Source organism: Physcomitrium patens, chromosome 12 (genome assembly GCF_059467195.1).
Source record: "Physcomitrium patens ecotype Gransden chromosome 12, ASM5946719v1, whole genome shotgun sequence".
In the NCBI taxonomy this organism is placed as follows: Eukaryota; Viridiplantae; Streptophyta; class Bryopsida; order Funariales; family Funariaceae; genus Physcomitrium; species Physcomitrium patens.
The window spans coordinates 10,695,999-10,719,108 of NC_143421.1; the positions used below are offsets into that span (position 1 = coordinate 10,695,999).

At 38.5% G+C, this 23,110-nt stretch overlaps 2 protein-coding genes and 1 long non-coding RNA gene across 5 annotated transcripts; 2 read left to right on the forward strand and 1 right to left on the reverse strand.

The window, feature by feature from the left end:
- The first annotated feature begins 1,037 nt into the window (after positions 1–1,037).
- LOC112289644 (exocyst complex component EXO70B1) lies at positions 1,038–4,620 on the forward strand. Its single transcript, XM_024535021.3, has 2 exons — positions 1,038–2,765; positions 2,971–4,620. Exons 1-2 carry the CDS (start codon positions 1,779–1,781, stop codon positions 4,066–4,068), a joined length of 2,085 nt encoding a protein of 694 aa, XP_024390789.1. The 5' UTR covers positions 1,038–1,778; the 3' UTR covers positions 4,069–4,620.
- Positions 4,621–6,327: 1,707 nt separating this feature from the next.
- LOC149988032 (uncharacterized) lies at positions 6,328–9,130 on the forward strand. Its single transcript, XR_016505802.1, has 2 exons — positions 6,328–7,750; positions 8,540–9,130. It is a non-coding gene; the product is annotated as an uncharacterized LOC149988032 (long non-coding RNA).
- A 4,019-nt stretch (positions 9,131–13,149) lies between these two features.
- Positions 13,150–21,275, reverse strand: LOC112289733 (CRM-domain containing factor CFM2, chloroplastic). Of its 3 annotated transcripts, none has more exons than XM_024535233.3 (14): positions 21,139–21,275; positions 19,594–20,586; positions 18,771–19,173; positions 18,021–18,297; positions 17,546–17,803; positions 17,147–17,277; positions 16,850–17,043; positions 16,591–16,738; positions 16,008–16,164; positions 15,521–15,810; positions 15,160–15,219; positions 14,629–14,863; positions 14,386–14,516; positions 13,150–14,115 (listed from the first exon to the last, which is right to left on the reverse strand). In XM_024535233.3, exons 2-14 carry the CDS (start codon positions 20,529–20,531, stop codon positions 13,642–13,644), a joined length of 3,696 nt encoding a protein of 1,231 aa, XP_024391001.1. In that variant the 5' UTR covers positions 20,532–20,586; positions 21,139–21,275; the 3' UTR covers positions 13,150–13,641. The 3 variants fall into 3 exon arrangements, with proteins under 3 accessions (XP_024391001.1, XP_024390998.1, XP_024390999.1); XM_024535230.3 differs by having other exon boundaries at positions 17,546–17,812; XM_024535231.3 differs by having other exon boundaries at positions 17,546–17,812; positions 19,594–20,620; positions 21,139–21,272.
- Positions 21,276–23,110: the final 1,835 nt, after the last annotated feature.

Genomic DNA, 23,110 nt, shown 5'->3' on the forward strand with positions numbered 1-23,110 from the left:
GAATGAATTTTTCATGAAAACTTCTTTTATCGACCTTCAAATGCATTTTGATATTCTCAGAGTAACTAAACAGCTATATTTATATTTACGTACATATATATTTGTATATCTTTGGTGACAAGTTAGCGAAATAGTAATAAAAAAACGAAAAACTAAGGGTAAAGATGCACATTCGATTTTTTTCGATTAGTTTAAATAAAATAAACAATGATAAAAGTTTAGTCTGGATGTTAAAACATATTACTACATTCTGAATGCAGGTGGACCAGTTTTCAAATCAATCCTTTGTTTAACATTAACTGCACCATCAATGTCCAATTCTTTTGACATACATACACTTCAAGAAATCTATAAACATGACAAAAATGAAATTTGCATTCAAGTATAACATTGAAATATGTTTTGCTGTCTATTCCAAATCCTAGTTCTTCACAAACTCCTAACTTGACACCAAAATGAACGAGTTCTGTGTATTTTTTTTGATTGATTTATTTATTTATTTCAAATGGATGCTAAAAGTTTATTTCTACAATGAAGAAGGTCATGGTTGTGTGGTAGCTCACGCCATTTTATGTTTTTTAATCGTCGATCCGCAGTTTTCATGTGTTGTGGTGCAGAATTTGATAGAAATTTCTGAAGCCGTGTCGACGAAGACAAAAAGCAGGGTCCTGAGAGCAAAAACCAACCCCACCACCGCGCACGTTCTGCCCTCTTTCGGAGGCCAGTTCTGGCGCAGAATCTGCCACTCAATTCCCTCACGACCTTCCCCGATCTTTCGACCTACCCCAGCATTCAAGACAGTACTGACCTAACTAAAGGATCACGGAACGACACTAAAATCGGGCTGGCGTTGATACCCGGAAGGACGGGTATCGAATCTATATCTGGAGCAGTTGAACGAATAAAGGTTCCATCACATCATGACGGGTCGAGCCGGGCTGGGCGGAGCGTGGCACCCCGACCCAGCCCGCGCCAACGCTGGAGCTTTCCAGGAGAGTCGAAGAAGAGCCCTTCTCCGTGCTCGGGATGCCGAGTCGTCTCTGGCATTCAGTCAGTCAGTCTCGAGAGAGAGAGTTTCGCAAGCGAGAGAGGGTGCGGAGTTGCGGGACATTGTGCAAGTTTACGAGGGTCAAAGCATAGAGGAGGGTGAGGAATTGGCACCATTCAGCGGACGTATGGAGAAGCCGAGCACCAGTTTACAGTGTCGGTGTTGTATATGTATGCAGATTCGAGATGCACGAGTTAGCCCTAGTATTGCGAGTCCATCCCGCGGTGAAGCGTGTCGCGGGGTTGTTTAATCCCGAAGGTGTGGCGTAGGTATTATCGAGATGCTTGTCGCGGTTGGCGTGGATTTGCGGTTATGTGCGATCGTTGAGGAGTCGGAGAGCTTGTGGATGTGAAGCCTCGGTGCATTGTAGGGGGGAATGGATTGGTTGTGATGTAGGAAGGGGAATGTTGTGGCTGGAAGTAGCGGTTTCGGTGTCGATTTTGCGCACTGGTAGAGAATGTGCTGATATGGTGCTAAGCATTCTCTCCGTAATGGTTTCCGTGTGTACGACCCGTGCTTTGTCGGTAGCTTGTAAATGACTTCATTTTATTTTATTTTATGTTATTTATTATTAGATGCTTGAGGTAGTGTGCTTAAGGTTGTGGTGCGGAAGAAGGCAGATTCAGGCTTTGTGTTTTCTGTGGTTGAGTTACGAAATTAGGTGCTCAGGGTTTTATAGATTTTTTTTTGTAAGCCGTGGACGGTAAGTTGAATAGTGTAAATCAAAGCCATGGCTGCCCCAGATGGGGAGGCTCGGGTGCTGGCGACCGCGCAGCACATCGTGAAAGCTCTGGGAACCACAGACACTATGACGGATGACATGCTGCATATTTTATCCAAGTTTGATCATCGATTCTCCAGCATGAATGCGAAAGAGGACGTTACTCCGGAACCATCAAGCTCGCATGATTCGGACGTTGAAGATTATCCCCCTCGGACCAACAGATCAACCGCTCGGAATTCCACCGTCCGAAATTCCAGCCAAACAAGAGCTAACAACTTCGCGTTGGATGCAGCACAAAATGTGATATCGCAATGGACCAATGGTTATTCAGACAGAAGTGGATCTGTACAAGCTGGACAGAAGTGGATCTTTGAGGGTTCCGAAGAAGATTCGTTACAATTTCTGCAAGCAGTAGACGAGATCGTCCATCAATTAGATTTTATGAAAATTCATAATCGAGATCCTGGGACCCTGGAGCGAGCTCAAAACCTACATCATTTGGCTCTTCAAAAACTACTGGAAGAGTTTCGATACATGTTGGACAAGTACAGCGAAAAAGTGGACCCGGATTGGTTGTTGGATTTGCTATCCGCCGGGTACTTTAGAGCTCCTGCAAATGATGCAGTTGATCCGGAGTCGGGAAGCTCCGACGGTGAAGACGACGAAGATGAGGATGTTCCCGTGGCTTATCCAGTGGATAAAATTGAAACTTCAGTAGATTTGGTTCCCCCACAAGTTGCAGCTGATCTTGCTGACATTGCGAAACGCTTGATTGGGGGAGAGTATAAAAGGGAGTGCACGGATATGTATGTGAAGAAAAGGAAGGTCATATTAGAGGGAAGTTTATATGAGCTGGGAGTCGAAAGAGTGACAATTGACGAGGTGCAGAAAATGCAATGGGAAGTTCAGGAAGACAGAATCAAGAAATGGAACCAGGCCATGAATGTAGGGGTGAAGGTGCTGTTTGCCAGCGAAAAGCAGCTTTGTGATGAGGTGCGTCTTTATCCCTTCATTGAAACCATCCTATTGCTGTTTATGACGTAGGCTGCAGTCTAAACTTTATTTTATTTTTAACGATTTTTTTTTGTTGTATGTGTTTTGAGTTTCTTTCCGTTTTTAAAGTTTTGGACTTGATTGCAAATTGAATTACTTACACTTCGTGTCATTTTCTGAAATTGTCTCGACTGTGCAAGCCCAGTTATTTCCACTATCCCTGAGTGAGAACATTTTCAATGAAATCGGGAAAGGAGCTATGATGCAACTCCTGAGCTTCGGGGAGGCTATAGCTATTAGTCGGCGGTCTCCTGAGAAGCTTTTCAAAGTTCTTGATATGTATGAAGTATTACGAGACATCCTTCCCGAATTGGATGTCGTTTTCGCCGGAGCTTCTGGTGCAAGTGTAAGGTCAGAAGCCGAAGGAATTCTAATGCGTTTAGGAGAAGCGGCAAGAGGAACCTTTGGTGAATTTGAAAATGCCATTCAGAGAGATGCTTCGAAGACTCCAGTTTTGGGAGGAGCCGTGCACCCACTTAACCGGTATGTGATGAATTACATCAAATTATTGTGTGATTATACCGAAACTTTAAAGCTGCTTTTTGGGAAAAAAAAGGAGGTTCCAAAGTTGTTAGGGGATGATCCCGAGTTGCCTGGGTACGGAGACGATTACAGAGGGGGCAGAGAAGAGCTTTCACCCTTAGCTGTGCAGATCAACTGGTTGATGCACGTTCTCCAGAACAATTTAGAGACGAAATCAAAAATTCACAAGGATCCCGCGTTGAGCAGCTTATTTTTGATGAACAACGTCCATTACATGGTTCAGAAGGTGAAAGACTCTGAGGTTAGGGCGTTGATTGGAGATGACTGGGTCAAAAAGCACACCAGCATGTTGCGTCAGTATGCCACAAACTATCAGAGGGCTGCTTGGAGCAAGGTCTTATCATTTTTGAAAGATGAAGGAATCCAGAGCTCGGGCGGATCTAGTAATATTTCTCGAGCAATTCTGAAGGACAGATTCAAGAATTTCAATGCTGCTTTCGATGACGCCCACCGTATACAATCACAATGGGTTGTGTACGGCGATGAGTTGCGTGACGAATTGAGGATTTCCATCGCTGATAAGTTGCTCCCAGCTTATCGAGCTTTTGTTGGGCGTTATAGGAACTTCATAGAAAATGGACGGCATCCAGACAAGTACATCAAGTACCAAGTTGAAGATCTTGAGGTTTATATTGGTGATTTTTTTTCAGGAAATTCTCCAAGTATTAATTCTAGGAGAAAATCGTTTTCAAGTCAATGATTTCAAGTCGCTACCAACAAATAGGGATAATTCTTTTACAGGGTAGACATGGCTCAGTGTTCAGAGGCTTAAGACTCAAGTTTTTCTTCAATCTTCACAACTCGGAAAGTTCCATATTTATCAATACTTCCTACTTGTGAAAGTTACCAGACGTTGTAGTCCCTGTCGATAATATGCACATTCGCTAGACTATCCTGTTGCAGTTGCTCAGAATCTGAAAGCCGGCTTGAGCAATTCTGTGACACTCAGTGTAGGAGTTACTAGTTGTAGAGGTGACCGACTAGATCATTGTTTCGAGTTTTAGAAATCCTGTTACACTTGGAATAGAACTTCTGCTAATCCTTTACCATTATATCCTCCTTGCGTGTTTTTTATGCCCAGGTTAGAGTAGAAGTTTGGCTGGGTTTCTACATAGTGTGTATTTACTGTATTTTAGTGTGTTGGAAATTATTTTCTACCCATGGCAGAGATTACGCTGTCCGGTTATGTCATTTACCTGAAATAGCAGATGTAGTGAGTATGTAATCTATGTTTACGAGGCCTCTTTTCTCAGTTGCAGAGCCGGTGTGCCGCGCAAACTGCAACTACGCTTGTCATCGGTTTTGAAATTCGGATGGTTTGGAAAACCTAGTCACGTAGCTTGCTTTTTCATGCTGTTCTCTTTACTACCCAGCGTATTCTCAACCTCGCCATTGTGAACATTCAATCGGTTCCAGATTTCAATTTCCCCTGCCCCTGTGACTGCTGCCCAGAGCTCCTGTAACATTGCCAGCCCCAATCTGTGGTAAATTACTCCAGATATGGTACCGTTCTGAGAGCCCTGTCCCGGTTGTCATCCCAACCATAGATTTGGATACGCTTTTATTCAATTATTCGTTTATATCGTATCTGTTCCATGCAACCAGTTATTCCTAGATATCATCACGCGATAAGCGTTAAAATTCAGCTTTTCTATCCGTTGTGGAGATATTAATACCTGCTGGGGTTGTTATAATTTCTGCATCGTGGCACCTACCGGTTGATCCGGTTGTCAAGTCCTCTGATCTGCTGCAGCGTCGTCAATTACATCTCCACGAAGCCTCTCAAATGCATGAAGCTGAGCTGGGTGGAAGGATTCCATCCATCTCCCAAACTGGGAAAAGCCATGGCTTCGGTGATTCTCACGTGGCGCTGCAAGTGATCCGCCGTCGCTAGTTGTCAGGCATAATCCCCCTCTATTATAGGCTACATCGCACTCAGATTCCACATCGGAATAGTTGGTGTTGTAAAGGATGCTCACTGGTGATGAATCCACGAGCCTCGCGAATTACTAATCCCTGTGTTGATGCTGCGTATGACCATGTTTGTAAGCAGAGCAATCGGGGTTGCCAAGCGGAGGCTCAAAATGGGAGGCTGCAGACAAAAGCGGCACTGTGGCAGCGCCTACCCTAAAACGGCAGCTTCACAATAGCTAAGGATGTTACAATTCTAGAGGGGAAGCACTGGTGGAAACGATCTACAAGTACAAATACTTTTCCTGGTGATTTAGGCTACTTGTTTATTCTAACGATGGAAAGTCAGTCAAAACCCAGTTGAAATATGATAATGAAAGTTTGAAGCTAACTTACAATTCTGCTAAGGAAGGAATGACAACTCGGCTAAATTATAAACCAACATGCACTGCAAATAAACCATATGTCATGTGTCCAACATCTGCATACAACGGTGAAGTTATGCTACCAACACAGCACCTGACTGACTGTCAAATGTAGGTACTCTACCATTGATGAATTCTCAACAATTCAACACCGAGGGGTCTATTCTCTTCAACAATAACTAGAGTTTGATACACATTCTAGAGAAATTATGTCCAAATGGAAGACCCCAATCTTTGCAAAGTTCGCACCATTCCAGGTGGATCCAGCAGACGAGTCGATCACATGGAAGAGTTCAATTGGTTGCGCAAGTTGCCTAGGTCAAGAGTTTCGAGTCTGTCGTAATTGACTCTGTCTTCTTTCAATCCTCATGTATAGTCTATCAATCGCTAACAGTTGTATACAAGTCTTGTAATCATACAGTACAGTTCCCAGTCTTCACTCTTCGTTCCAATTTCCATGGTTCGATGGTTTGAGCGGAATGAAGGGAAGTAGAAGCCGAAAGCTTGGGTACTGTAGCCCTCTTGCTGCACTCTCCACAACGAAGACTTTTCATCATTCTTATCGCGCCCTGGCATCGAATGATCTCCCGCCCCTCCTAGCCATCGCGGACCGGTTTCGAATCGTTTCATTCCAATCTTTATCAGTTTTTCAGCTCTCAACTTCTGCGGCTACTGAGTTCACGCAGCTCACTGTAGAAAGAAAGCGACTTATCTAAAGGCTGAATTAATCACGTGCAGTAAGAACAGAATTGGGGAGTTTGCGAGTTTAGTTTGCAAGTTGGGTGAGTGGTCATTGTGCTGTGGAAATTTGTTCTCTGAGGACGAGTATCTGTTAGTATTAGTGTGTTGGGAGGAGGTGGAGGAGGAGGAGGAGAAGCTAAGATGTCGCTGTGGAATCTCAAGCTTGAGGTGGAGTTTTGGGGTTCGGAATCTAATAGGTCGGAGTATGGGTATTCTGCAAAGTTTTCCTGGAGGTTTGCGAAGAGAGAAAGTGATGTTGAGACTTAGTTGTCAAGTTATGTGGGTATTCGGGCTGCCCAATTGGAGATTTTATCTTAAAAAGTATGCTTGTGGAAGACAGAAGACCTGACTGTGGTGGTGTGCGAAGCTGAGCGAGTATTTGTGACCTAGAGTCCTAATGCGTAAAGAAGGAGAAGTGGAGGGGCAGGCAGAAGACGGGATTATTTTAGGTGTGCGTCGGTGTCTGAGTTTTTGGGGGTTTGAGTTTGCGGTGGAGGATTTTGGGTCCTGCACTGCGAGGATGCCATAAAGGAGGTGAATCCAAAGATGGAAATCGTGAAGAAGAAGAAGAAGAAGAAGGCGAGGAAATGGTCGTCCTCGACAAGAGAGCCTGGGTTCCGCTAGCAGCGAAGCTAATAATCTAAGCCCTTGGAACGTCGAACGTCATGATATTCGTCCTGAGAAAGTTCGATCGTAGGTTGCGTCAAGTCCCTCCAGCCGTGTGCCAAGAGGATACACAATTTGGCCCTGGATTTGGCGAGGAAAATCATCATTCACTTGGACTTTTTCTAGTCGGAGAGGCAATGTCACTTTTATAATTTCGAGAGCAAGATTGATGATGCCCAGACCTACATCGATGCTGTTGACGAGGTGTTCACCAAAAATCGAGTCTATGAGACTCACAACCGCGACCCTAAGCTCCTGGAAGAAGCGCAACATTTCTTACAATTAGTCATGAAAACATTGGAGCAAGTGCTCAAACAAGTTGTTGGATCGCTTCACAAAGTTTGTTGACCTTAAAGTCCTCCTGGATGCTTTCTCTGTTGGATCGTTCCGAGATCCTAACTGCGTCGATGACGGCCAAGGATTCCACGGCCAGTAGGATTCCACCAGAGTGCGTGCATGTGTACATTAAATCCAAGAAAGTGGTGCTTAAGAACAGTTTGTTAGTCGTGGAAGGCAACCATAGACGAGGTGCAGAAGCTGCAATGGGAGAACCTCGAAGGTGAGATCAATAAACAGAACTAGGCTACAAAAGTAAGCGTGACGGTGATGTTTGCCACTGAGAAGCAGCGATGCGATCAGGTAAACTTATTGAATGGACTCCAACCATGTCTCCAATATCTTGCAATGCTTGTCAGTAAGTGCGCTCAGTTGTGTGTTATGTCTGTTGGGCAACGTTAAGGAAGTCAACCAACAAGGTTTACGGCTAAATTCTCTAGCAAGAATTGCATTGTCTGTTTTGATTAATCACGTACACGTGAAGGATTGGATCCGTCGTGCCTGGATAGAGACAACAACCCTTCATTCTCATGCATAGTGGAATTAGCATTTAGATTCATGTCTCCAAGCTGAAAATCCTAGTGTCGGTAGATCGAACTCATTTTTTTACATGCAGTAGGCAATTTGTTGCAATGCTGTAGCATAGTGTCTAAGCAAGGAAGGCGACAGTTCAGCGAGTGAATGCACCGTGACAAGCCTGCTGAAGTGATGCAATGAAGTGGGGCAACTTCACAAGGTGCAGAGATAAACATGGAACTCCATAAGTCGTCTTAAGCTTCATAGCCACAGGCGAATAAAGAGTCCCACATCTGAACTGTTTGCATCTAATAGTATGTCCGGAAAGTGAATTAACCCAGTAATTGATTTGCACTATGCATTCTAGAATAGATCATATTAACAGCTTTCACCCTCCAGTGGCGGTTTTTTAACATATAATGTAACCCACATGACAGATATTCCTCACCTTGATGTTGTAGTAATTGATTCCATCACTTCTGCATGATGTTCAAGGGACGTACTCTAGGTTTGAGGTGAATGTAACCCGCTTTCACGAATTTCTTTCTTATGAACAACACTGATCATGTGGTTCAGAAAGTGAAATCCTCTAAAGCCAGGGCATTGCTTGGGGATATATGGGAGTTCGGCGAGCTATCACAAGCTCCAAGGATTTTAACACAAGTTTGACAAGCTTCACCTCACGCAGTTGTAGTAGGTGAGATTGAAATCTGGGTTTGGGTGATGAGCTCTGGATTTTCATAGCTGACAAAATTTGAGATGGAGATTTGTTTTGTTTTGTTTTTGTTTTTGGTTTGTTTTGTTTTGTTTGCAAGTCTGCAGAACTACAGGAGCTACTTTCCATATGGGAGTTTCAAAGAGGGTCCAGATCAGAGGAAAGTTTTAAAAGAACATGGGAGAAATGTTGCAACACATGGAAGTTATTTATCCATATAGACTGGTTTCACTCATGCAATTTGAGCATAAAAAGCAACAATGTTGGAGCATCGAAGTTTGGGAAACAGTTGGAGTGTGGTATATGAAGTAGATTTATGTTCTTCATAATTCATTGCGTTGCAGTTTATTTTTTTAGGATTGGTATCAAATTGGAGTGAAAGGAAATTGAAGAAAAGCAGTTTTTCATTACGGGAACTTCAAATCTTAATTTGAAAAACTTCTTCTTGATTATGTTTGATGCCTAATACATTGTATATAATTTTGGTTAAATAAGATAATCTTGTTGTAAGTCTAATGTTATTAAATCTAATTATACTATTAGTAATAGATTTTAACAATATTATAATAAAAGAAGATATTTGGAAGGTGTTGAAGAATAATGAGTTTGTCAAAGTAACCAACAAAAATAAGATTAGTAATACATATTTAATTTTTAATTAAATGAATAAATTATAATAAAATTTTAATAAATTTAATATTCATAAATTAGTAATATTCATGAAAATAGGCATTTAACAAGAGATTTATTTGTTTCATTAATACATATTTAAAAGCTGCATTTCTAAAACATCAACAATATAATATACCTTAGTTACTTTTTGCTCTAATAAAGAAATGGTAGTTTATAGTAAGAAGTTTTATTTTAGACCTTTCAATTTACAATGACAATCTCAACTTTGGAAATTATGAACTATTTATAAAAATATCTAATCATATTTTATGCAATAAAGATTTTTATTGGTGTAAAAAAAATTATGTTTTTTATTTTCTAATATTTCCATAATTATGGTTGTTTTAACACATGTATTATTAAATAAAAATAATTTAATTTATATCTAACAATGGATATCAAAATTAACTGTATTATAATAAAAATATCTTAGAATAGATAATTAAAACAACTATATTGATGCAATTTTAAAATTGTATATTTGTTGTAATATGACCTATTAACAAGATAATTGAACTAATTCCTTGTTGTTGGTAGAATGCTCTTATAATAATTAAATATTTTATTTTTTTATATTTATTTATTTATTTTACATATATATTTTTAGTTTCAACCACTATCTTCAATTCTATCTTTCAAAATTTCTCAAAATCCTAAGTATAAGAACTTCAATTAATCCTTGTAATATTATTAAACAAATCCTTTATATTAACAAAAAAATATTTATATATATATATACACATACTCACACACAAAAGATATTATTAAAAATCTTAAGTATAATTTAAAGGAAGACATTAGGTATTAATATAATATGTAAAACAAATATACCATTTAAAAAATTAAATCATTAAAGATTATAAATTCTATTTACAATTATCTACCAAATCACTTTGTTTAATTTTTTTACCAACTAGATGCATTTTAAGGAAAATAAAATTAATATCTTTGAATATAAATTAAAATATAATTATAAGTCACATATTTTAAATAGTAACATTCTACCTCAATCTCTACATAAATTTTTAAATAAAATTCATATACAAATTTAAAAAATTCTTTGATTTAAAACTTAAATATTGTTATTCAAAATAATTAATACACTAAAAAGGTTAAGGTATTAGAAAAAGACATCAAATTTATTATTTAATCAAATTAACGTGTCACTAAAATTTATAGGTTTTCTTAGTTATATCTTTATATACTAAAATTCACACACACATATATATATATATATATATATATATATATATATATATAAATTTTAAAGATTATATTACATATATAATATTAATAAAATAATTTAAAAATTTTACCTATAATTATATATAAATAAAAATGCTATAAAAGTTTGTGAAAAATATTAAATATTTAGAATATATAAAAATAGATGATTAAAGAACTTTATAGAAAAATTTTCTACAAGAAAAAGTAGTGTCTTAAACATGTAAAAAGTTGCAACTTTAATCACTGCTTAAAATAGTTTAGAAACTTTTAAAATTTTCTAAATATTTGTACCAATTTTTATAGTTATTTTAAAGTCTCTAAATATTTTTATAATCTTTGGTAAGATTCAAAAGCCCTCTAAAATGTTTCAAAGATTACCAAGAACCTTCTATGATCTTTCAAAAGCTTTTATGACCTTCTGTAGCATTCCAAAATCATTTTTAGTCGTCTTAAAGTTTTCATAGAAGTTTTTTACACTTTCAAAATACTTAAGAATCCTTAAAAAAACTCTAAAAAATTTTGGTAGTATCCAATTTTTATAGTATAAATTACAAGATAAAAAAATAAAAAAACTTTAATCTCACGAATTTAAGTTTTGAAACAAGTAGTCTTATTTTTAGTCCTATATTTAAATTTATTTCAAATCTTAAATATATATATATATATATATATATATATATAATTCTTTTATTTCTATAAAATTATTTTTATTTTTATCATCCTAAATTCAATAATAATTTATTTTAAATTTAAACTATAGATTTTAAAGACATTATAGTTAATAAGATATAAAATTAATTACAATATTCTTTTAACACTTTAAGCTAGTCCATAATGATTTATAATATTAAAAATTTACGATTTATTAATATAATTTAAAAATAAAAATAGTTTTTTTAAAAGATATTTATTAATCTAAAGCTAAAAATTTAATTTTAGAAAAAAAATATATTTAATATATAAAATACTTGTTATTAATTTTATACTATAATAATAATTATTATTTTCTTATAATAATTTATAAATTTTAATTATCTTTAAAATATGATTAAAAATATTTTTTTATTTTAATCTATAATATAGAAACTTTAATCCTAAAGAACATAATTTTTCTAAAGATTTATATAACCTTACCATAAATGAATTCCATCATCTTTATATTCTATAACTTTTTATAATCACCTTTAATCATCTATTTGTTTGTATTTTGGATTTTTTTTTTTGTAGATATAATCTATATATTATTATTTTTATTATTATGTATTATCAGTGTTTTAAAATTTTTAGGAGTATATATAAGAAAATAATTCTTGCTATAGCAACTATTTTTTGTACATGTACTTTTAGCAAGAATTGCTCTAATACTTTTATACACAAATACTAGATTTGTTAATTAGCAACACTATTTTTTGTTCCAATTTAATTGAATTAGACCTTGACTAGATAGAAAGTCAAGATAGAAAAATTTCTTTTGTGTTCAAAGTTATACATCATCATTACCATTTCCCAATCCAACAACTCATGTTTCATTTCTACTTCAATTTAACAAAACAATGATATTGATATCTAATAAAATATTGTTTTATATTTCATCCTCCAATTCATCATTAAAATACTCTTAAATTAATCTTCTCTAACACTTCAATTACATATTATGATATACCCAATCACACTTGTGCAATGAATTTTTAGTACATAAAAATTCCACCAAATCACCATGTTCCATCTTTTCCACCCTTGCGTTACTTTGTCTAGTGACTTAGCTCACTCTCTAGGAGGACATTTCTTCAGAGAATGCCTCTGAGTCAAAATCCCTTCACAATCTATACTTACAGTCCAAAATTATTCAAATGTGCTTTATTATGAGGACCCAGATTTGCTAAACAGAAGGCAGCAAAATTCATTGCTTGTCTCTGAAAGTGAATAAGAACTTGTGGGAGTTGATACAAATATGTTAGTTCAGAGTGGGAGAGCTCGCGAGGGTTTTCATTTGTTGGTTTGATCGTTGTAAGTTTGCCTAATTTATTAACAGTCATGAAATGGAAGCATTTGTGTGGATCGGAGGGATGAGATCGGATCGTGAGAGATTCACGATGACCTAAGACCTGCAGGGGTTCTCGCTTTGGAGAAAAATTCCTGCTTCAATGCTGCTCATGTCGGTGAGAATGGCCAAGTCAGAAAGCGGCACTTTTGCTTCTGAGCAATGCTGCACTATTTGCTAGGAACCCAGCTTCTCATCCCCGCGTCACCAGGCTGAACTCTTCTTAAGAAAATTAGAAACAGAGCATCTGGAGATCGAGAAAGAATTGTTCAAAATGGCAGATGGTCGCTCATGCTCAGATGATGAACACGAGGAACGTGAAAACGCTTTTCCAGGTTCCAATCGTGACTAAGACCATTCGGATCTGCAAAGCCAGTTGAGAGAATGCTCGGAGGGTCTAGAAAGTGACAGAGCTTACTCGCACTATTTCACCCACGCTCCTCATCATGACTACCACTATTATATTCCGAGTCAGATCCAGAAATTGAAAACAACTTTGTAACTTATTCAAGGAAATTCTAAAAACAAAGAAAAACTGAAGCAGCGGTGGTGATCTTTATAAAAGAATGACATCGAAACTGAGTTTCACTCCGTACCCTGCAGTGACTTGGTCTCCAGAGTCCGTATATTCTGTTGAGTACTATGTCCATGCCATTAGTAGCTAGGTAAGAGATTACCTCCTACCATTCTACCATCAATGGCAAGGTGGCAGGAATTAGCACCTGTCCATTTCTTACCTAGTATTGCGCATATACAGTAAAATATGAACCCTTCATCTAAATAACATAATACGGCAAAAAGCCACTTTCCCAGATGCTACGAAATGTTACGAAAATTTCTACCTAAAAAAGGTTCTCTAAAGCAACTATGCACCATTTCAGGCACTACATATTGCACTAAGCTAAACAAAATTGCGCGAGAAACAACCAATTTGTTTCCCGTCCTCAGGCAGTTTTGATGAACTTCACCCTTCAAGCTTTGGCGAATCAGCTTCTGGATTAAATTTAACAACTTGAATATATGCTATGTTACTTCGTGAGACAGTAGCCTCCCTACTCCCTCTTCTGAGTCTGTAGTGTCTTGCTCTGCCGCATTGCCCCTCTTACTAGAAGCTATCAGATCATCACCATCCGAATCAGTGTAATCAGATTCCTCACCGGAAAAGCTGAACCATCTGCCCTCCATGCCTTCCTCATGTCCCAAACTTTCCTCCTGTTCTCCATCTTCATTGTCGTCCTCATCATAATCCTCTTCAGTCCAATTATCAATGCCAAAGTCATCCTCATCGTCATCATCCTCAACATCATCTTTCTTAATCTCTAATTCGCTTACACTACTCGTAGCACTTCGACCGTCTGATGTCAAAGTGTCTTCATCTTCTTCTTCGTCTTCTTGCCTGGAAGCTGCCAAGTCCGGCCGTCCTTCACCAGGAGGCCACCCACGATAAAATATAAGTTTGCTTGGTTCTGTATCGAGTAAAACAGCCCCAGTAGATTCCTGAAAGAACCAGCAATAGAGGGCTTGTAATCAGTATTTCCGCCTGTTAATTAACGTATCCAATATAGAAAATACATAACATGATTTAGCAATTCTACATTTAATAGATTTTCTAAAATATTTTTAAGAGTATATTGTAGTGAGCATCACAGATGTGAGTCATTCAAGGGTGGTGATTGCTTCTATTTTTATTTAGCTTCACACGGCCTGCTATACCCAGAAGTAAAGGAACACTGCAAGAATCAAGTCACACCCGGGAAGTAAGAATACCTCAATTTGTTCCACAACTGAAGCCACCGAGGTACCCTTTGGTCTTCCCTTCACACCAATTTTTACAAAAGGATTCTTTTCAAGAAACGCACAAATAGACTTGGCTAAGTCTTCATACACAGTCTCCTTTCCTGGATTTCAAACCACCATTTAAATCAGCCTCCTTACAATACGATAAAGTAAATAAACAGGAGCAAAAAAAGATATTTCAGGGCAGCCGAGAAAGAATACTATGATACTCACCAATGTTGAAATTAGCAGCTTTCCCCATCATTAGTGGAATTTGTTGCCGCAAAAAATGCCTTTGTTTACGTGTAAGAGGTTCAGCCCGGAAATAGGAGCCACTCTTTTCCTTCACTCGTGAAAATTCGCCGTCATACTCAAATCCGTCAAATGCAAAGTCTGCGTCGTCAAGGTCTTCAAGTTTGCTTCGTGAGCCGTTGTCACTTTCCGAATCATCTTCCTCCTCCATTTTGCTCTGTTCAAGACAATAGTGCAACCATTAATGAAGTAAATACTTGCATAATCATGGCTTCGTTCACAAATAAAACTCACGTTGTAGCGATAGCATTAGCTAGTAGACCAGTTGAAAATTCAACATCGTGATCACAAGCTGCTGATAATGCTAGGCGTGCTTGAGGACGTACACAACAGCACCTTAGTCGCTTTGAAAAAAAACTTTCATGATAAAACATTGGTTGCTTAAAACTCCTAAAAGATGCAGTTTTTGGTTTGATTGTTTCTTAGTATATTATCAAGCATTCTGAAACCCACCAAGCCTGCCTGCATTGTCTCAATCTCCTTCTTTAGTACCCGGATATGCTTCTCCAAGGACTGCCACAGGTACACAGAAAGAAATCATTTGATACTGCAACAGGGCATTCATATATAAACATGTAGACGTAAATTGGCCATATCCTACATGCAAAAATCATAACTAATGCTCCAAGTCGTACTAGCAGACTCCAGATAAACGTGGTAGCTTGAATTATACATAGGCATCATTCTAGTAATGCTCGTTGGCTAATCTTATCACTAGCAACACAGAAGATTCAAGACCGTTCTTTTCGACTAGCACAGTCCACAGTCAGATCAAAGACATGGTAGGTTGTAATTTAAAGGCTGAAAATCATACCTCCATCCGCTGCATCTCGAGAGATCGTTTCAAAGCTTGTCTTTTTGTGAGAAGATGCCTCGGTCTAAGTTCAGATGGACGCTGGTAATTCTTGCCTCGGTACATCACAATGGCTTGTCCCTTAGAAGTAGTGATAATATCAACCAAAATTCCTCCACTCTCATTCTCAAGTATTTTCGCTATTCGTTCAGCCTCAGGCAGTGATGTCTTCACAAGAATTTTTACAAGTTCCCTATATTTCCAGTGAAGGTGCATATTCTCAACAGTGCCGCTGAATACTCCCCTCCTACCTGTGAAACGCCAAAGAGAAGTTGCACATCAAATTCTTGCTACAGATTGTGAAAACCTAGGCACAGCACTGCAACGAAATGGACAAATATTTATTAAGTTCGTTATCTGAAAGTTTTAGATGTTACTAGTAAGATGTGGAGAGAGAACAATCTAAAGGCTAGCATGCAAGTTTGATAAACAAAGAACAAAGTCTCACCCAATAGAAGAAAGGCCTTCATTTTCAACCCAAGCTTTCTGTACATGTATCTCTCTCCATCTGAAAGATGCTCCTTATCCAGGGTAACATTAGCAGGAGTCGTTTTTGCTTCAACCTTGTTTAGCTCTAACTGTGCTCTTTCCATCTTTTTAAGTGCCTGGGACAAACACAAGTAGAGAAATGTCTTAAATCGGGGTAGCACAAAAAAAAATACAATCAAAATTGGGCCTTCTTTTCGGTTAAAAGGACTTCTCAAAACGGACACACCCTTGTTGGGGTAAAGTTGTTACGTGTCCAGCCCACTACGATTCAAAGAAGCGGAACCTTATGTGGTCACCTATTCTAGATGATTGGCAGAAAAACAAACACCACAGCTCTAAAATACTCCATGTGTACATGGAAAAAAGAGCGTTTCATCTACAGCATAAACTTGAAGTAACTAAACGTAGTCCAGTAAACACCATTGCAGATTCAACAGCTAATCTGAAAGAAGAAATTGCCCTGCTTGGTACACATAAGATGCTGCAAACGTCTTTTTAACTCATACAACAGATAATGGACTCCAACTATACAGTGTACTTACCAAGTTCAACTTTGACCGTATCCTGTCAGTGGCCTGAGCTCTTTTCCTCTTCCGTGCTGCTATTCTTTCTTTGCGAGCTTCATCACTATCCAGCCAGGCTTCCCACTTAGCTCTTGTTTCCAGGGCCTCTTCCAATGTCCCCACTTTGCTGTCAACAGTAAAAGAAAACGAACATCGTCAGGAGCAACTAAAGGAAGTCATCTGAGCAGTACCAATTCTCAGACACAGAAATAAAACTATGAACTAAACGCCCTGGTACCTGGTTTCTTCGACGACTTGCACTGGTCTACTCCGGCCCCCCATACGAAACCTTTCTTCCTCCTCCTGCAATGCTTTAGCCATTTGATCCCTCTCTTCAAGTGCCGCTTGAACTGCTGGGGGTAAAAAGTCTTTGCCACGATGAAACACGATGAACTCCTTATCTCTAGATAATAAGGTTCCTCCAGTCAGCCTCTGCAAATCATTAAATAAATAAAATCGTCATATCTGTGATCTCCTGATGTATGAGACAATGGTGAGATGACCAGAAAAGATGGAATTTGCATACAAATTTTACCTTCAGCTCTTCAGCCATTCGCTCGTTGCTTGTATTTTGGACCCCCCTCTTCACACCTATCTTCACAATTTCGCTCCTCTCCCACAATTTCACAATAGCTGCAGCAACTCCATCAAGTCCTCTATTTTTACCTGTATACAACACCCAAATGAGTGAGACTGCTAGAAACGGGATTTTACTGTAAGCAGCTCTGAAGACTAAAAATACAACTTAAAGATCAAGTCAACTTTCAGTGGTACTGCTGCAGTCTAGCCTACCAGCAATTGACATCTTAACGATATTAACGGACTTTATGAATACACTTGCAAGTAAGCAAGCAGAAATCAGCAGAGAACAACACAACTTCGCAACTACAGGACCAATCCTCACACACAAGACAGTATCAATTTAGTTACTCACCGAGTACAATATGAGGAGGAATAGGTCGTGCCAGATGACGTAGTTCTGTCAATTCAAAATTGTTAAGTTTGGGTTTTACTCCATAGGGCAGTAGCCTGAAGGGACGCTTGAATTCAAAATCTGAACTTAGCAAAAGATCCCCATCCACTGGCACTGGTCTCCTCCCAGTCCAGTCGGCATACCGTGGCCCTAGTCCATCAAGAATTTCTTCCACCATCCTCAGATCATTCTCCTGCTTCTTCAAATATGCTTCCCTCTCTACAGACACTAAACAAACACATCAACACTCATTTCAACTGAAGGCCACAGTATGCGAAATTGTCCTTCTATGATGCAGTAACTCTTTACCGAAACAACTCTCTGTCGACCATTTTTTTCATCCGTAAAAAGATCACAAATAGTGTTTTCTAATTTAGATAAGGAATTAAGAAATCAAACTTCCATGAATTCAAAAATACGTGTTGCATCAGCTGACCTGAATCCAGTGGTGCTTCATCCACTGACTGCTCTTCTGTGCTATGAAGTGTCACAACTTTGTTTGACGGCTTCTCTTTCTCTTCATTACCAGTAGACGTGGAGTCTATTTGTTCTTCCCTTTCTTCATCCTCGTCCAGATTAAGAGATAATAATTTCCTCCTTTCCCTTTCCTCTCTTTCCTCTCTCTCCCGCACAGATGGGTGGACATAGTCCTTCCCACGATAAACTACTGCGGCACTGCCTGAACGCCATATGACCAACCCGCCAGTCAATCGCTGCAGCCACAGCAATAAGAACAACAATTTCAAACAAGCTTTTCATTGTAATGTAAATCGCCAACTTAGCACCTCTAAAGAAATACTTTCATTCGGCTTGCTCACTTGAACGACCGAATTGCGACTATTGTTTTACTTGCCATTGATTAATATTATAAAACCGACTCAAACTGACCTCGTCCAAACTTTGATCAAAGCCTTCTACCTAAACACCGTTATTAAGAAGGTCGGAGAGCTTGAGCGGGGAATCAAAGCGAATGCTACAACTGAAACCCAAGAAGCTGAAAGAATTGAACTGCTACTTTCTCAGAGAAGCAAAAACTCGTATTGACTGCATCACACTCTGAAACGCATACCTACTCAATAAGACAGGAAAAATGTGATCAATCAACTGAAGACGTTCAATACATATTATTCTGATATTTTCCTTTATATGATTAAGCGGAAGGAGATAGTGAATGATGAATCATTACCTCAAGATCCTCGTGTGCTTTCTTCATATTCATTGATAGGGGAGCATCACATTTCACTTTAGCGATCTCACAAGTGCGCCACCTTTCATGGATTGCCTCCACAATTCCGGGAGTCACTCCTAATCGACCAATCTTCAGCCGTCCCTGCAACTGCAGCCCAAGTGTACGCAACCTTTTCAACTCAAAATCTGGTATTGTGAGCTCGGCCATGGAGGGAGATCTGACTCTCTGTTTCTTGGCAACCTGTCCTTCTTCTTCATTGACTTCTTCATGTGTATTCTTGTCCCAAGGAAATTTTGCATCTAGCGTAAGCTGCCCAAGATCATCAGAAGCCTGCTTTGGTACTGGATGATCGGAGTTGCTCCATCTTCCATTTAACCCAGACTGTGCAGCCTGACCAGGTCTGTGAGCAAAAGGAAAATTGTTTAACCTACGCTTTCATGATGAGATTAATCACTGTGTTGTACCTAGACATGAGAATTTCCACAAGGACAAATAGCTGCTACTAAATCACAAAAACATCCAATAAAGAGCAAAAGCGCATAGCCTCATCCTGGTCATCAAATAGAATCCTACATGAACTAACGTAACCGAATAAGGTCCTCTGCGTTGACCATTAATTTTTCTTTTTTCTTGAGGGTACTCGCAGCACAAACAAACAGCTAGATCCTCCAAATGTTTTCTTCCAGTAAAACCCATATCACTTTAGCCAGCTCATGGTTGGAACCCCGTCAGTGCAGTCCATGAAATAAGAGACTCAGCGACCACATCAACCACCACCCAGCGTAGGGACAGTCGATAGTACGCGAGTTCAAACACGTACCTTGGCAGAAAGACCGAAGTCGCAGGGACAGGCAAACTTTTGTTGGAGCCCGCCGAAATTGCAGACTGATCGTTACCAATTGCACGCAATTTTTCCACGATTCGAGCCATAGCAGATTTTCGACCTCCGCCCGAGTAGGTTTCTGCGCTCGATCTGGAATCTTCAAAGTCGAACTCTTCCTTTTCGTCAACATCTCTTTCATTCAAACTCCTGTTCATTGACGGTGACAAACTCCTGTCTCGAAATTTTCCTTGAGCTGCTCCGGACTCCCATGGTGCCCTATGCATGTTCCGCCCCGAATCATGTTTAGGATACCTAGAAGTGGTTGGCTTCGAAGATTCATTTTTTTTCATTGGGTAATTACCCCCTGCTCTACCTGTTTCGTCTCCTCGCCTATTGGAGGCAAAAGAGCCTGGTTTCTGGTACCTAGAGTTTGAGTGTCGCATCTGCGCATCCCCTCTCCCAAAAACATTTTTATTGAAATCCGGTGAAAACTCAGCATCAGACTGCCTATCTAGGGCACTATTCCCATATCTGCGTTTTTGAGAGTAATTGGTCCCGTCATTTGAAGGCTCGTCTTCTATTGCTTTTCTCCAAGGAAATTCTGGTTCGGAACTCTTCCCCCGGACAGGATAGGTGAATTTGTCTTTGGGTTTAGGAGTTGGGGTTGATTTCTTCCATTTGTCGCGTAGAGAAGGAACTTCACCTTCCTCAATATTCTTCAGTGACACAATGCAAGTCTGTCCCCGTCGCCAGTTGGGAGACTGAGAATGCAAAGAGGGGAACCTATTGTGGTGAATGAAAAACAGAAGAGAAGTTTTGGAAGTTCTACGAACAAAAGATGTGGACGACAGGTTGCGTGGGCCTCGAACATCCAGCGCACGAATAGGCCCTAAAAACCGAACGGGAGCCACGCTCGCCATGATAGAAACATCCATAAAAAAGCTTCAAATAAACTCGCTCGTCACTTCGCCCTCGTTATTTCTCAAGGACCTGAACCGCAACATTCACGTGCATTCCGCACCACCTAACAAATAAGTGAATAAATAAATAAAGATTCCATTGCTTACAAACGCCAACCACAATTTCATTTGCCCTCCAACTTCCTAGAAACTAGAACAACACACCTACCACTGCTCATCTCTCTACATCCCAATTCCCGCCACATAATTTCCAATAATCACAAAATCCATGTGAAAAAAATCTTAGAAACACAAGGCGACCCTACAATTTCCGAGCTTCGTCCACTTTAAGTCTGTTTCTCGAGTCAATCCGCACCTCCAACTCAAAAACCTCAGCTCATACATCCCTCCAAAACACATTGAAACAGTAAAAAAAAATTGAAACGCTTTACAATTCGCCAATTGCTATGGCATTCTCGAAGTTTCCAAAGCCCATTATCACTTCCACGAAGAATTCTCAACTACCAAACCAGAACCCTAAATCTTATCTTCCGGTAATTGACACACTGATTGCAAATCCCAATCAAAACCCCGTACTAAACTCCGCTTTCAACCTCGTTTCCCCCCCTAAAATGCACCTTACCTCGACATGCTCCCAACTACCGATAATCCTATTCAATGGAAATGAATCCCGCGAACTCTTCCGCGGCAGCCAGCTACGAATCGCTCCCAAGCAACAATAAAGTTGTAGTGTGGAATTGCTCCAGGTCTCGGAGGCGCTCGTGTAACCATGGACGAGTCAGTTTCCTGGGATGGAGCGGGAGGGGCCGTACCCCGGGTCGGGTCGGGTCTAGTTGTGGATAACCCGCGACAGGCTCATTTCCAGATGCCGAGGTTCTTCTTTAACTGACGTGCGTGTAAGAGGCCCCGGTAGCTTCCCCGGTATTAAGCCCCGGTATCGTAGACAGTTATGCAGAACGGGATAGGGTCCCCCTTGGAGATGGTTGACAATGAATGACCAATCTCTGATTATCCGATAACCAGAGTTTATCCTGCAAAATTAATTGCATGAAAGTGCAATAGCCCTTGGACATTGGCTCTTTAATTACGGTCTCCAATGTCTAACCCTTTTATCTAGTGAAAAATTTATATATTTATTTTTCATGTAATTTATGTAAAACGATAAAGTAAATTAGTAACCCAATGTAATTTTTTTATGGATTTGTAATTTCACATGCAATATGTTAACTTCTTTTAAGCATTACATGATTCAATGGTTCTTTTTAAGAGAAAAACCAATTCGGCAAAAAGACAATAGAACACAACAGAACAGAACTCATCAAAGTAGTTGAAAGGGTTAATAACAAAGACTAAATAATAGTTTGATGATGGGTTGAAAACCTAATATCCAACATTTTAAAAAGCAGGGTTCTATAACAGACAATTTATGTAGTGTAATTTTTATTGAAAACTAAAATATAAGTAACAAACTAAACCCACAACAATTGTATGTGTGACTTTACAATCTAGAAGATGATACGATCCTTTTTTGGGTTGTTCTGTAAACAATAGACACACAAACTAGGTCAAACTCATTGTTTGAAATAAATGAAGCTCATTGACATCAGCTTGCAACAAACTGAAAATAAATGAAGGAATAAATAATCAGTGTGTTTCATATTCATTTTGTTGTTGATGTGATTACATCAATGATATAAGTTGCATTAAAACGTATTGGGTGTACTGAAGTATGGTAAAAAAAAGTTGATATCCATGTGATTTAACTTTATTTTTTTATTTTATAATTATTTGTTTTCTATTTTTTTTGTTTCAGTCTGTTCATTTACAAAATATGATTGAAAGAATTATCTTTACTCAACTCCAACAGGCTTATTATATGAGCATGTTCAATTTGTTGGTGTATGCATTTATGTTTGTGAATATATATATTTACACACACACATTTATGACTGTCCCCTCTTCTTCTTTGTTATGATTTTATTCATATACAACATCTATGTGCATATTACAACTATTTACTGCATAAAAAGGTTAATGAAATAATAATAATTCCAAAAAAAATACCACTACATGTATCTACATATAGATAATTAATTTTCCATAATCAATTTTCATTGACTTATGTATATCTACATATAAATTGATGTCAACAAAAGAAAAAATAAATGGTGGAAGATGAGAATGTTTGACAACTTTGTGAAAAAGAAAGAAAAAAGAAAAATAGAGTATTACTTCAACTTTGTGTAGATATTCCATCAATACTTTCACAAATAAAGCTCTTGTGTGCTAAATATGATCACATCATTGACATGAGTGACATGTATTTACTTGTTGTGCCTCTTTAGACTCGTTGTATTTATTTATAAAATCTTTTAAATATTTTTTAAAAACCTCACTTCTATTCGATTTGATTGGATTTTAATTTCTCTTTTTTCCAAATATTATAATTTGCATGAGTATGATTGCAGTTTAAAATAAAAATCCCTTTAAGATCTAGTGAAATCTACATTTGTCAAAAGTAAATAAACAATGTTAATGGTTGTGTGTGTGTGTATATATATATATATATATATACATACTTTTTGTTACAAAAA